The 14,863-nt window shown below is 39.6% G+C and overlaps 1 protein-coding gene across 5 annotated transcripts in view; it reads right to left on the bottom strand.

Annotated features, from left to right (window-relative positions):
- The window catches only part of PRDM5 (PR/SET domain 5), a 208,600-nt gene that overhangs the window by 182,293 nt on the left and 11,444 nt on the right, over positions 1–14,863 (bottom strand). For all 5 annotated transcript variants that reach the window (XM_023252841.2, XM_023252843.2, XM_023252842.2 and 2 more), the window contains exon 2: positions 4,395–4,478. In XM_023252841.2, coding sequence (XP_023108609.1) covers positions 4,395–4,478 — 84 coding nt within the window. The remainder of the gene's footprint in view (positions 1–4,394; positions 4,479–14,863) is intronic.

The raw sequence follows: 14,863 nt of genomic DNA, 5'->3' as shown, positions 1-14,863 counted from the left end.
AGTTAAGCATCCCACTCTTGATTTGGTTGAGTCCCATGATGGGCTCTATGCTAATAGCACAGACCCTGCTTGGGATTCTCTCTCTCTCTCTCTCTCTCTCTCTCTCTCTCTCTCTGCCCCTCCCTTGCTCACACTCTGTCTCTCAAAATAAATAAATAAACATTTAAAAAAAAAAGGATCACCCAGAATTTGGATATTTCACTTGACTCTCCAGGTTTTACCTGGTTATTTGGGATTCTGCACATGAGTTCCTAACTAGCTGACAACAACTTTTTGTCCAGAGCACCACCTAATATTACTGAACCATGGCATGGTATTTTAGCTTAACCTGCATCAAATCATACCACCGAATACCCAACTGCACCCACTGAACTGTTCAAAACTGAGAGGCAAACATAGACTACCATAAGTGGGAGAGAGGCAGGGGATGGGGTTGAGACCTTCCCAGATCTCAGAATAGATGCAAAGTTCAGGAATGAATGACTCCACTGGAAATATCAGGATGACACCAAGTTTCAAGAACTTACCAGGCCAGTTTTGAAACAAAAATCTCTTACAGGTATTAGAAGAGGATGCGAAGGGAAGGGAAGGGAAGGGAAGGGAAGGGAAGGGAAGGGAAGGGAAGGGAAGGGAAGGGAAGGGAAGACCCACTGCAAAAAGAGAAGAGCTGTTTGCAGGATTCAAGCAGAACCAGATTCACCAGAGGCCACTTTGGAATATCTGAATAATAAGCTGGGCAGGTAGCGAGGAAAATGCACAATCTGTGTTGCATTCTATAGGTGCCAAAACTAAAAAGTATGTGCAGGAAGCATAAAAGCCAGCGCCTGGAGAGGAGGTATCTGAACTGACTTGAAATATTAGGAAATATTAGAGAAAAAGAAGCTCTTGAAGATTTAAAAATAAAGGATGATTGAGAGTTTTAGCAACAGTACAAGAATGGATTTTGGTCTTTGAGCAAGGCTGAAATATACCACAAGCTAGAAACCACCTGGAAAAAAGTACATAAAAAGACTATTCTACAGAATGGAATACACTATAGACAACGGGGCTCGTTCCACTAAATTATCCATAGGAAGTATTTACAGTCAGTCAGGCACTGGTTTCCAACCTCAAGCTCTATGACTGGCCTGAGGCCCAAGAAATACAGAATTCTTCTACTAAGGCACTTAATTCTAAAAGAAAAGCAAAAACCTGAGGTTATCAAGAAACCCTAAGGACAGATGAGTCTCCTCAGACCCGAATATCAAATCTTGGCGGCCAACACGGAAAGAGGCTGAGGTGCTGCTGACAGCTCTGAAGCGGTGGACATCAGTAGGTCTCCAAGCTGTGCCCTTGGAGGGAGGGAAGGAGGCTGCAGCAGATGCCATCGATGCTCCCCACTGACCCCATTAAACCAGTCCCAAACTGACAGGGGCTCACACACACCAGCAGGCTCAATCCTAACTGGCGCCTCCAAGTTCTTTGGTATGGCATGGCCACCTAGGGGTTCCTGGCCCTGTCCCCCAGAACTGTTGGCACTATAAGCAAAGTGCAAGTATAAACGTGCTCTCTCACAGGACATCATTTTCCAGACTATCGTAAGTATCTGGTTCACATTCCAGGTTAACTGTTGGCTTGAGAAGGACAACCTGTTTTGAGGACTGCAGGTGGTTAACTTTGGAGCTATGGGCCATAATAGAAATGACTTGAATAACCAGTCCCAAAGGGCACACCAGCGAAGGGAAGGCTCATTATCTCCCTCTGAGAGGACTCAAAGGGTTCCATGAGAAGAAGATTATAGGACCAGTTATTCTCCTTTCTCTCTGATCCTTCTGAATCTGGTACCTCCAAAGCGAAAATAATAAAAACGGACTCAAGGCTGGGAAGCTGCTCATTCAGTTAACTTAATAAATAATAGGATTAAAGCTAGCAGGCGGTAAACCTTCAGAATTCAAAACATGTTGATTGTTTTTTATGTGTCCCCCCCAAAAGGTGAACCACTGAGACAGGTGTCCACCTGCCCTGCCCCGCCCAGCAGCACAGCTCGGACTGGCTGACGATCCAAACTGAAAACCACACTAATAGGAGGAAGGACTAGACAGAGGAGTGGATGGGCACAGGAACTAAGGGGTTAAATGGATCAAAGGTCTCAGGTGAAAAAAGAGCAGGCTCAAAGAGGAAGGGGAGACTCTTCATCAGTGCTCTTCTGAACTGTGTAAAAAGTACAAATATTACTTATTCAAACTCCGAATATTAAATCATAAGTAAAATAAAATAGAGAGTAGCAATCACTATGTGAATGTAACATTACCTGAACCTGTAATACATAGAATCTATAGCTGTTTGGGCAGCAGTGAGGAGAGGGGATACCTGTGTGAAAACAGGTAATAACATAAAGACAATAAAGACCCACGGGAATAGGTCATGCAAAACCAGATGACCTACACTGCTTCCCTGCCAACTGTACAACAGTTCAGATGCAGCCTCCTTAAGTTTCCTGCAAGTACAGGAATAAAAATCACAATCATTATCTGCTTCACAATGCCTCACAACCAATGGTGCAAAACATTAACCATTGTGCTAAAGTTTTGGGGACAAATATCAAAAGCCATTAACAACCTCATAAAATTATGTAAGTCATCTTTTTTTATTTGTCACATAGATGTTTGATTTCTGAAAACTGTCACGGTAAAAAAAGAAAAAAATAACTGCTGAGAAAATTAAGACCTTATAGAAAAATTGTAAAAGCCACTGAAAATATTATTATATTCATAAAAATAAACAACTAAAACAGCATGTGAAGTTAGGCAATTCAATAACATTTTCCACTTATAGTGAAGACTATATTATGAATTTCCATTTTCCATCTCCCATACTGTAGAAACCTTTCAAGAGTCTCTTCCTCAAGCACCCCATTCCCCACTCCTAGCAGTTTCAGCAATATGGATGATTATTTAAAACACATTTTGTGGGGCACCTGGGTGGCTCAGTTGGTTGAGTGTCTGACTCTTGATTTCAGCTCAGGTCATGATCTCAGGGTTGTGAGATCAAGCCCAGTGTAAGGCATGGAGCCTGCTTGAGATTCTCATTCCCTCTCTCTCTCTCTCTCTCTCTCTCCCTCTACCCCTCTCCTGCTCACTCATGCTCGTGCTCAATTTCAAAAAATTTTTAAAAAAATTTTTAATAGTAAAAATATATATATATATATATATATATATATATATATATATATATATATATATGTAGCTAAGCTATAGTAACCAGTTATTTATCAAATACTAATCTAAGTGTAGCTGTGAAGATATTTTGTGGATGTGGTCAACACCTACAATCAGTTGACTGTAAGTAACAGAGATTATTGCCAATACTGCATATGGCCAACCCTCAGCCAAGCAGTCAAAGGCCTTCATTGCCAACTGAGGTTTGCCAGAGATGTTCTGCCTCAACACTACAACATCAACTCCTATCTGAGTTTCTAGCCTGTAAGCCTGCCCTACAAATTCCAAGTTGCCATCCCAACAATCATGTGAACCAATTCCTCAAAAAATATATACCATGTATCTCCATCCTATTGGTTCTGTTGCTCTGGAGACACGAACTGATGATCCATCCATGTTCAGAGAGACTTTTTCCGTGTAACTCTGAATGTCAGTATCCCACCCCTTTCCGATTTACTGATCCTGCTTCTCTCAGCCCCACCCACAGAGCTCAGCTGGCACCCTACTCATGGAATCCATCAAATACAATTCTTGGAACTGGGTTTTCTTTTCCAAGGTTTTAACAACCTCTATACCTTTACTTCTCTTTTTCTATTCCTCAAGCCCTTCTTTTTCTAATGACTAGAAAAGAACAACAACAAATATAATTGGCATAAACTAAGATGAAAATTCTTATAATATACAGACATACATTGGCATTACAGATCCCTGCATTAGGGAAATTTCAGATTGCAAAAGACTGCCTAAGAGTCATAGTTCTATAAATATATGTTCCTAAAAGTGAGGTAAATTTTAAAGTGGCATTTTTCATTCCAGTATGGAGTGCAGAACTGTTTCAATACAATCAGAACTGCAATAGAGAAAGAGAAGTTAAAAGAAAAGTATAATTTCGTTTACAGAAATCAAATTCTTAATCCAGTACACAAACAGGCGTATTTTAAAATCCAAACATCCTATGTATGGAAAACTCCATATTCAATGATGAACCATAAACTTCAGGGTTCTGGAAGAATTGTCTAGTACAATATTTCAACAGTATTTTTTAATGCTAAACTTTCAAACTACTCAGGTCCTTTAAAATCAAAACATTCCAGTGTTTAGTCAACTGGAATCAATGCCTATTAACTCAGCCTCATAACTGCACTAAATAGTATAAAGAGAAACATTAAATATTTAAAATAACAATCACATCCTCACCTCCCACATCAACCTGTAATCCATATTTTCATCCAAGTCTTCAGGCATTCTCTTCTCTCCGGCAAACGGTCCAAACTTTTCACCCTGGGTAGTGATAATTACATTGAAAAGGAGTTAGTACAATAATGAAGTTACTAACATAAATGTATTTCTCTTCTGGAATTTTTTTTTTCTCCAAACCTTCATGCCCAATGACTGAGACACATTTAAAGTATTAAACAATTTACGCAACACAAAATATTTACATATTTAAAACCCAACTTAATCTGTTTTTAGCTTCAGAGCCTGAATCCACAACACAGGAGCCAACATAAAAGGGTTAAATTGCACAACATTCAAATTCTGACAAGGCCTCTGGCAAGTGGTCTTAAAATGACAAGCACTGAGTTTTGCCTGCCTTGAGAGACAAGCCCACCAGGCAGAAAATCACCTGGTTTCCATAAAAATCATAAATTCATCCCAATTATGAACAAGAAGGAAGTAGGCTTGGCATTCTCAGAGGAAGACTGTTCATAAATAAAGTTTAAATTGCCCTGCCAATCTCTCAAACAGCCAAGGCAGCACACTGTGCACCCATTTCTCAAAGTGCAAGCTTTGAAGCCCACCTGGCATGAGAATCAAGAGCGACGCTTGTTCCAAATTCAGAATCCTGGGCTAACTCAAATCAGAATCTCTGGGAGTTGGGTGTGGGGAGCTGCATTTTGACAAGTTCCTAGGTGTGAAGCACAGGTGGCTGGCCCCTGCACTTACTCGTGAGGCAGGTTCCAGGGTAAGAGACATTGTTTTCTCAACTAAGGCAACCAAAGCAGACTGGAGGGACTTGGAGTGCAGTTGAGTTTGTCCAGCCAGACAGTCTGTAGAAATGTGTGCAAAGAAAACATAGAGCCTCTGTGAGAGTCCCCCAAATCTGCCTGTGCCTATTCTTCAGTAGAACCATCCCTTCTTAAGGGGAAGAAAAACCCAACAAAATCTCCAGGAGAACTTTTGATAAATGCTGCTGGAGGGAAAAACAACCACCAAAGCAATGTTTCGAGGAATATAAATTACTTAATGAACAACAGAAAACCTAACTCTGGAAATAGTAAAAGGTTAAAGCTTAAAAGAATTACAACTCACTAACCCAGCCCCTCATCTTACAAACAAAGAAACGAGATCCTGAAAACCTACAAAAAAAAAAAAGGCAGAGGCCAGAAGACCTATTCTTGGATGTTAACTTAAGGACAAAAAAAAAAAAAAAAAAAAAAAAAAATAGCTACACAGATTGCTCAAATCAAGATCATAATCCTAAATAACCCAAGCACAAACACACCAAAGACACAGGGAGACTGTTATTTATAATAACAGTTATTGGGGCACCTGGGTGGTTCAGTCAGTTAAGCTTCCAACTTTGGCTCAGGTCATGATCCCATGGTTTGTGGGTTCGAGCCCCATGTCAGGCTCTTGTGCTGACAGCTCAGAGCCTGGAGCCTGCTTCAGATTCTGTGTCTCCCTCTCTCTCTCTCTCTCTCTCTGCCCCTCCCCCACTCATGCTCTGTCTATCAAAAATAAACAAACATTAAAAAAAAAAAGAAAAATGTATATTTATAACATAGTTAGTGATATAAAGTTCAGTGAGCAAATTTCAGAGGCTTGAAGCCAGCCCTGCTTCCCCAATCCTTCCAGACCTCACTAGCCACTTCATACTAGCATCACTTCTCAGGCAGACACAACAGCGCCAAAGATGCTTTCTTTTAAAAACTAATCGTTTTTCACCTCAATGTGGGAACTTACCAGTATTTAATGGCAGTTAAGAAAAGCTGTATCAGAAATGAAAGAAGAGGGGAGGGGAATTGATATATATTGAACTACTATGTGCCACACACCAAATAATCCTATGTGGGAATTTCCCCATTTAACAATGGAGGACACTGAGAATCAAATAGTTTAAATAACTTGTTTGATTAAGGTCAATCACCTAGTGAAGATCAGAGAAGGGATTAGGTACCAGTGGTTTACTCTGCTCAGGCACTGTCCACTCCACCACACCACCACTCAAAACCCTGACAATGACTGCATGACCCAATGCCCAGGCTGGCTCACACCTCCCTTCTCACTTTCCATTAACTACAACATTTAGCAGCCATGTGGGCCATGCCTTGCTCATGCAGTCACTCAATACATTGACTGTTGAACTGAATGAAGAAACTGACGGACTGATGTTAAAGCCAATCTGGAAGACAGACCAAAAAATAAGGTGTGCTTTTGGTAATAACTTTGAGGATTTGGTATTAATGCATGCAGTTCATTCATCTTTTCACTCCATCTAGTCATGTATTAGTGTTTACCAACCATTGCAGAAGGTAATAATCTAAGTACACAGTTTCTAATGCAGCTGATCTAGCCAGTCAGCTTCTCTCTGCAGTACAAATTTGGAGGGAAAAAAAACCTGAATCCATCAATTCAGCAGTGTTCAAAGGACTGAAGAGGAGACATAGAAACCCAGGTAAATGTACTGGAAACCAGTTTAAAAGACTGCTTGGATGCATGTCTAACAAGATTATTAAAAGACTTAATGCTTTGAAAATTCAAAATAAGAATCAGGACTCTGAATTTAAAGCCTCACTATTAATAGTGAACTCTATCATAAACTCAATTATCAAACTATGATAATACGGCTTTCTGGTTTTTCTTCAAGCCATAGTAGGAAATACGTTTTGCATCTCAGCTTGGCATACTCACACATACACATAGAAACACAGATATAAAACTAAAATATAAATTTCTTGAAACAATACTACCCTTACTCTGTACAACACACTCCAACATTTTATACTCTACTTTACTTCACTTTTTAAAAAAATACTGGTTCTCACCCAATAAGTTAATCTCACAGCTCACTAATGGCTTGCTATCCAGTTTGAAAAACACTGACACAAAAACATACATAGGAGAGGTAAATTTGTAAGTATGCCGTGAGTATGTTAGCATGATCCGATCAAATAAACCTGAGTTTCTATAGCTGAAAGGTTACAAAAATGTAGCGGCATCTGGGTGGCTGAGTCGGTTAAGCATCTGACTTCGGCTCAGGTCATGAATGGACGGTTTGTGGGTTCGAGCCCCGTGTCAGGCTCTGTGCTGACAGCTCTCTCAGAGCCTGAAGCCTGCTTCAGATTCTGTGTCTCCTTCTCTCTCTGCCCCTCCCCCGCTCGCTCTCTGTCTCTCTCTCTCTCTCTCTCTCAAAAATAAATAAATGTAAAAAAAAACTTTTTTTAAAAAAGATTACAAAAATGTAAATAGCCAACTCTTTTTGTTTTTTATTTTAGAGACAGAGAGCACACATGCAAGCAGGGGAGAGAAACAGAGAGAGAAACAGAGAGAGAAATAGAGAGAGAAAGAGAGAGAGAGAGAATCCCAAGCAGGCTTCATGCTCAGTACAGAGCCCAACACGGGGCTCAATCCCATGATCCTGGGATCATGACCTGATTTGAAATCAAGAGTCAAAGGCTCAACCAACTGAGCCACCCAGGTGCCCCAAGATCATATGAGATTCCTGTAAATAGCCAACTCTTAATTATCCATAGTACTTGTGGTATGAAACACTGCAGATAATTAAAACAGTTTATATTTGACTTTAGATGAAAATTTTGTACTTACTAGACTACCTCTCACTCTGAAGCTTTCCCCTAAGGATCTTAGCAACTGCTATCCACCCCTTCTCTAACTCCGCGTTCCTTGTTGTTTCTACTATGCAAACAGCACTTTCTTATAATTATAATTTTATTGCATATCCTGCTTTATTTGCTAACCATTTCCCATGGGAATTCTAACCTAAGAGTAAGCCTCTTCTACCTCAGTGGGCTTCAAACCTGCTTGGGTAAAACACACCTGTGAAAGGACGATTTGGGGTACACACCCCATATATATGTGATTACTTTTCTTTTAGTTGAACCACATGAAATTGCCAATATTTGACCATTTCCAACCTGTGAAGTGAAAATTTTTCATAAGATTTATTATAATACAAATTATATATACATATGCATATATATACATATGTGGGATTCATAACTAATGACAGGAAGGAAAGCAATATTTCAAACTATCTTCTTGAGAATTTCAAAATTTTTGAGCCGACTTCTTGTCATCACTGGTTTTACTCTCTGTGATTAAGCTCCTGAAGATCTCATTAGCAAAAGGAAAACTGTCAGCTCCCCCATTTTCTTGCTGTACACGTATGCCTACATTACTGATGTTACCTTCATTGCAAGAATTTTCCTAGAATTCTTCACTTCAAGCTCTTTCAGGGGTCACTATCTCCAATGCTTACAAGGTCAGGCAGGAAAGCAGCAGAACATCAGACATCCAACAACAAAAATGTAATGGACACATTGGGAAGTGATTTGGAGGCAAGCTGGAAGGGCATGCCCACGTAAGCTTTTCCACTCCAACTGAGTGTTGCTATATCACAACAGGAACCTAATGTTGCTAAGTATCCGCAAATTTTTTAGAGAAGCTGACAACTCAAATGCATACATGAAATGACTACTTTTCTATGCTGGCAATGAATTCCAAGTTTTCAAAACTCTGAAGATCAAATAAAATGTGACTGCAAGACAAATTCAACCTGTAGACAGCAAACTTTCCAAGGCAAACTCACCTCTCAGACTGGTCCAATGCCCAGCCTACAATGGTGCTTCTTTGTTGCTTCTAAGTAAAGCAGATAATTAATCTATTCAATTTGCCACCCACTGGACTAGACAATAACTTTTTTTAAATTTTTTTTTATGTTTACTTATTTTGAGAGAGAGAGAGTCAGAGTATGAGTGGGGTAGGGGTAGAGAGAGAGGGAGACACAGAATCAGAAGCAGGCTCCAGGCTCTGAGCTGTCAGCACACAGCCTGACTCAGGGCTTGAACTCACGAAATGTGAGATCATGACCTGAGCCAAAGTCGGACGCTTAACCAACTGAGCCACCTAGAAGCTCCAACAATAACTTTTAATAGACAAAAAAAATGTATGATTAAGAATATGGGCTATTTCTTCTCATTTTGCTTGTATTAGTAAGAAGTTGAAAGCAAGATTTACTGCAAATATCTCTCTTAGAACAGTGGGAAAAGCAGTAGCTGAGACTTCAAGAGATCCCAATCCTAATCCCTGCTCTGCCATTAAAATAGGATGTCACAGGGGCGCCTGGGTGGCTCCTCGGGTAAGCAGCTGACTTCGGCTCAGGTCAGATCTCACACTCCGTGAGCTCGAGCCCTGCATCAGGCTCTGTGCTGACAGCTCAGAGGCTGGAGCCTGCTTCAGATTCTGTGTCTCCCTCTCTCTGACCCTCCCCCATTCATGCTCTGTCTCTCTCTGTCTCAAAAATAAACATTAAAAAAAAAAATAGGATGTCACAAACTTCTGAACTTCAATTTCCTCACTTATAAAACTTAGGGATTTGAGGTAGCTGATTTCTAAGATTCCTTCCAGGTTTTGAATTCTACTAGAAAGAGCAGCCTCCAAAGACCAAATCTGAGAATCAAAGAGAACAATTTGAGAATCAAAGAGAACCAAAGTGTAACTGATTAAAACACATTGGCAAATTTTTAATGACTGTCTGAGAAAATTAAACCTTGTTTGCCTTCATTAGAGGGTAACAACTTGTTAAAATTAATAGAGAGAAAGAACTAACATTTTGCCCTACCTTTTCAATAATACCCTAGTTAATGACAACCAGATAACAGCAAATAATGAGGGAAAGCTCTTCTTTACAGAGGAATGATAATTTATAAATAAAGGAGAACTGTTTATTTGAATGAATCACCATTTTTAAATTTCTAATAACGTAACTGATTCAGGCAAGGATTATCAATGGATAATGGCTAAGACCATTAGGTAAAAGGTTGATAGTGAAATAGGTACTTACACAGTATCAGCTCACAGATTAGTTATTAAGCACAAGTCCCTTTAAATGGAAAAATTACTAACAGTGTTGGCATTACTAACAGTGGGAAAACCAGACATTATACACCCCCTGCCAAAATGCAGTCTTTAGTAAACCAACCTAGCCCTTTATTCCCCAGTGTCCACCATAGGAATGTAAGAGGGGTGTTTGCTGAACTCTCCAGGCACCTCCAAGGGCGAAAGGGCAAGGGAACACACCCAGACCTCTTCCCCCTTGCCCTGTCTCTCACCCAGCACCTGGGAAGATCTGTGCTTCCTAGGAAGAAAGCACGCGGTTAAAACACAGATGAGAGGGAGGTGGACACTTCGTGCAATTCCCACTGCTTAAAACGGCACTATTTACTACAATGTCAAAAGTATCCTGAGGGTAGAGAAAAGCATTTAATATGTCACTTCATTTAACAAAAAAAAAAAAAAAAAAAAAGTAAAATAATCTATACCCCGCTTCCAGACTCAAAGAAATACAGAAGATAAACACATTAAATAAAGTCCTGGGAAAACAATCAGATAAATTCGGACTGTGAGATACTCTACAATTAGCCTAATTTCTTCAGAAAGGGGAATGGGAAAAGGGAGACTGTTAAAAGATTTGAAAGACCTAACCAAATGTAATAGGTGGTCCCTGATTAGATCCTGGTTCAAAACAAACAGCTATAAAAACACTTTGGAGACAACTGGAGTAGTTTGAGTATAGGCTGGAATTAGATGACATTAGGAAATTACCGTCATTTTTGCTGGATGTTAAAATGATATTACGGCTATTTAGGAGAATGTCCTCCACAGAAATATTGAGGGAAAAAAATCGTCATAATGTCTGTAATTTACTTTGAAGTGCCTCAGTGAATAAAAAAATATATACATATTGATGAAATAAATTATATTAAAGTGAATCAATCTGCAGTTGAGTCATTCACATGTGAAATAATGATAATTTTTCACAGAAGGAGTCTAGGGTCCCCACTTAGAACATAATTATATTTCCATGTTACACTCCTGTTCATGTGTTGTTCTTATAGTACAATTAGGCCTTCAACACAGTATGTTTCTAAAAAGTTCAGGATGAAAAATATCTAATCTTCTTTCCCCACTGTGACTGAGCAGAGGCAAGTTGCCTTGCTATATCCATACTCCTTAGTACTAGAATGCTGACCTTTTGTTGAGGGTACTAATATACATAGGTAGAAAAACTATACTCACCAGCTTCCCATTTAGATAGGGAAGAGAGCTAACAATATGCAAGCAAAGATCATTGTATGAACCTACCACAAAGGCTCTTAAATGAGAGCTAAGTCAGCTGGCAAGAATACCCTTGGGCCTTGGTTACTTCTTCTCTCCCCCCACTGATAATAAAAGCATGATAGCTGGGGCTAAAGCAGCCATCGTGAGGCCAAGAGGACACAAAGACTTCCACCCCAACACTTTAAGCCACTGAACTGATAGCAGTAAATGCCTAAGTGCCAACTTCTTATTATAGGGAGAACTTAATCCCCAAGTTTCAGATTCCTATAGTTGTCCCTATTACTCTCAGCTGATATAACGAATGTCAAGGAAAAGAAACACACCAGTGCCCAAGACATAACAGAATCATTCTTTATGAAATGAGTCCCTTATAAAATAAATACGAAATGGGAAATGCAGGAGAACTGTGAGGAAGAAGAGATTCTGAGTACGTGCTGACCTGTACGCACCACCTTCCCCTTAACTCAACCCTAAGCTACTTTCATCTTTTGAGCAAAACAACTGCCACTAGCATGTACAGTCAACGGGATGTAAGTGAAGCCTTAGGCTCTGGCAAGGTACTGGTGTGAGGCATTCTCTCCAGTGGACTTAGTAATAAAGTGGAAAACAGCAGAAGAGGGCTGAGGACCGGAAACTAGGGAATGCTGAGAAACGTTTGAAAGTCAGAGATGGGGGAGGGGGCCACAGCCCACAGTCTTTCCATGCTCAGCAGTCCAGGAAAGTCCAAGGAGACAAGAGAGCAAAGGAACAGGGAACTGACAACCTATCTGCCCGGGCAGGCTCATGGTGACAGAGACCCCTTGCCTATAGGGAAGGGCTGACATCACAGAGGGCTCTCTAATTACCGGTCTTAGGCTTTGACAAAACAACCAAGGCAGACTGCCTAAACAAAGGGGCCCAGCTGCCTGAGAGAGAACAATCAGGCAGAAAAATGAGAACCATACTCTGTAAAATAGAACTTCTACAGGAGGCAGAATCATTAAGAGAAATACCTTAACTGCATAAGGGAATTTAAGGACATTCAAGTAGAGCACTCAAAAAAAAATAACAACAACAACAACAAAACACACTTTTAAGAGTGAAAAAAGAAACACGATTTTCCAACTAAATATGTTTATAGAATGAGTTGAAAGAGAAATGCAATAACCTGAAAATCACTTACCCAGCAGGAAGTCCTTTACAGTCAGGTGGAAGGAGAGCTACCTGATGATATACACAGATTCAAAGAGCATATTATCCACATGGTGATGAGAAAAAGAATCACAAAAAAGTCTCTAACTAAACAAACGAACCAGAGCAAAGGAAAGAAGATGGCAGATGAAAAGGAGGAGCTGGTGTGTATACACACAAAATTAACAGCTAACAGAGTGTGTAGATCATATAGGCTCTAACTAACAACTCCTCAACCAACGGGGATATACTCTTAAAAGAAATTCTATTAAATAACACACCATTTCATCCAAACTTAAGGGCTGTTGGGGAAGGATGGCAGGAAGGCAAAAGCATCCCAAAAGCTGCTGGGGTGAAGGTGGGCGATGGGCAGAGGGAAGGAAAGGGGAAATGGGACATCTTGTAGAAGAAATTGTGTGTTTTTGTGGGAAAACATAGTTGAGCTCTAGGCATCAGACAAAAAAAATCATATCCATCTGATTGTGAAAGAGGGAAAGAGTAAGCAAATCACTAATGAAAAAGAATATAACATAGTAATCAGAAGAAAGAAAGGAACGAACAGTGACTTGAACAGACCGCAAAATGAGGAAAATTTAAAAATAAGTTACAACAATATAAAATAAGTAATGAGAATAAAGAAAGACAACAAGAATGAAATCAGTTCTATCAGCTATTATGCTAAATATGAAGGAATTAAATTCCTCATTAAATGAGAGATTGTAATATTGCATTATGAAATATAATCTAGCTACATGTGATTACAAAAGGTAAAACAAAATGATAAAAAATGACTTTAAACGGGTAGACAAAGAAAGGCAATAGTGTCAATATCAGACAAGAATTAAATTAATGGCTGAATGCACTAAACAGAATAAAGCAGAATATTATATAGTAATAAAAAATACATTCATGAAGAAGATCTAACAGGGAGAAAACAGAAGTTTAAAAATACTAAAAATGCACAAACTTCCAGTTATAAAATAAGTCATGGAGATAAAAAGTACAGCATGGGGAATATAGTCAATAATATTGTAGTAAAGTTGCACAGTGGTAGTGACTATATTTATCGTGGTGAGTAGTAAGTCATGTACAGAATTGTTGAATCAGTATGCTGTATACCTAAAACTAATATAACATTGTATGTTAATTATATTTCAATAAAAAATGATTAAAATGGCCAGTTTTAGGTTATGTATATTTTTAAAAAATAATTAAAAAACTTAACTAACTTTTCACCAAAATACATATGTATTATATAATACATATAGCATATATATGTGTGTGTGTGTGTGTGTGTGTGTGTGTGTGTGCGCGCGTGCATGAAGAACTAGAGTGGGAGATTTTAAAAACCTCTCCTTCAATACTGGACAGATTTATTAAGTAATAAAGATAATAAGTAAGAATATTTTTAAATGCCATTAATTTTAAAACTTAAATATCCACCAAGGATTTGAAAAGGGTATCCCTCCTACCCTACCAATCCGAAAGGCCAATAAACCACAAAATCCTAACTTTTCTTGAGGAGAGCACTGGCTTAGCTGCTGCCACAGATCACAGAATGCACAGCCGCCAGTCACCACACAAGCAGGTAAGAAATCAACTAACGCTTTAACAGCTAAAGGTACATGTGAGACAGCCTGCCCTTACAGAACCAGTGGAAGCCCCAGACGTAAGCGGAGTTCACACACACGTGCAGAGTCTTCTCCAAAGGTCTCTCATACAAGAAAGATTGGGGGACAGACAGGAGAACAGTCTCCCTCAGGGATGCAAGCATGAAGGAGCGGAACAGCATACGCTACAAGAATGACACAACACTCCACACCTCCTGCCCTGCCCTTTCTTCCACATAAGGAAAAGCCTTTAGGCACAGCAAGGGAAGCAGCACACTGTCACCTCTAGGACACAAATAAAGATCCATTGCTGCTAGAAGAAGGGCAGGAAGTAAGCAGGCTCAGGAACTTATACCACAACCATCAGAGGACTCCTACCTTTGTGGAAGGGACAAGAAACACTCTCCCAGCAAAACATCAAGCTAAAACAAGGCAAAAGTTTGGCTCCTATGGAGAAGACGTAGGAATGCTGAGAAGACACAACCCCCAGGGCTCAGACTGATAAACCCTGGATAAGAATGA

Source organism: Felis catus, chromosome B1, assembly GCF_018350175.1.
Source record: "Felis catus isolate Fca126 chromosome B1, F.catus_Fca126_mat1.0, whole genome shotgun sequence".
Taxonomy (NCBI): domain Eukaryota; kingdom Metazoa; phylum Chordata; class Mammalia; order Carnivora; family Felidae; genus Felis; species Felis catus.
Note: the sequence above shows the minus strand (reverse complement) of the source record. Positions and strands in the feature narration are given on the sequence as shown.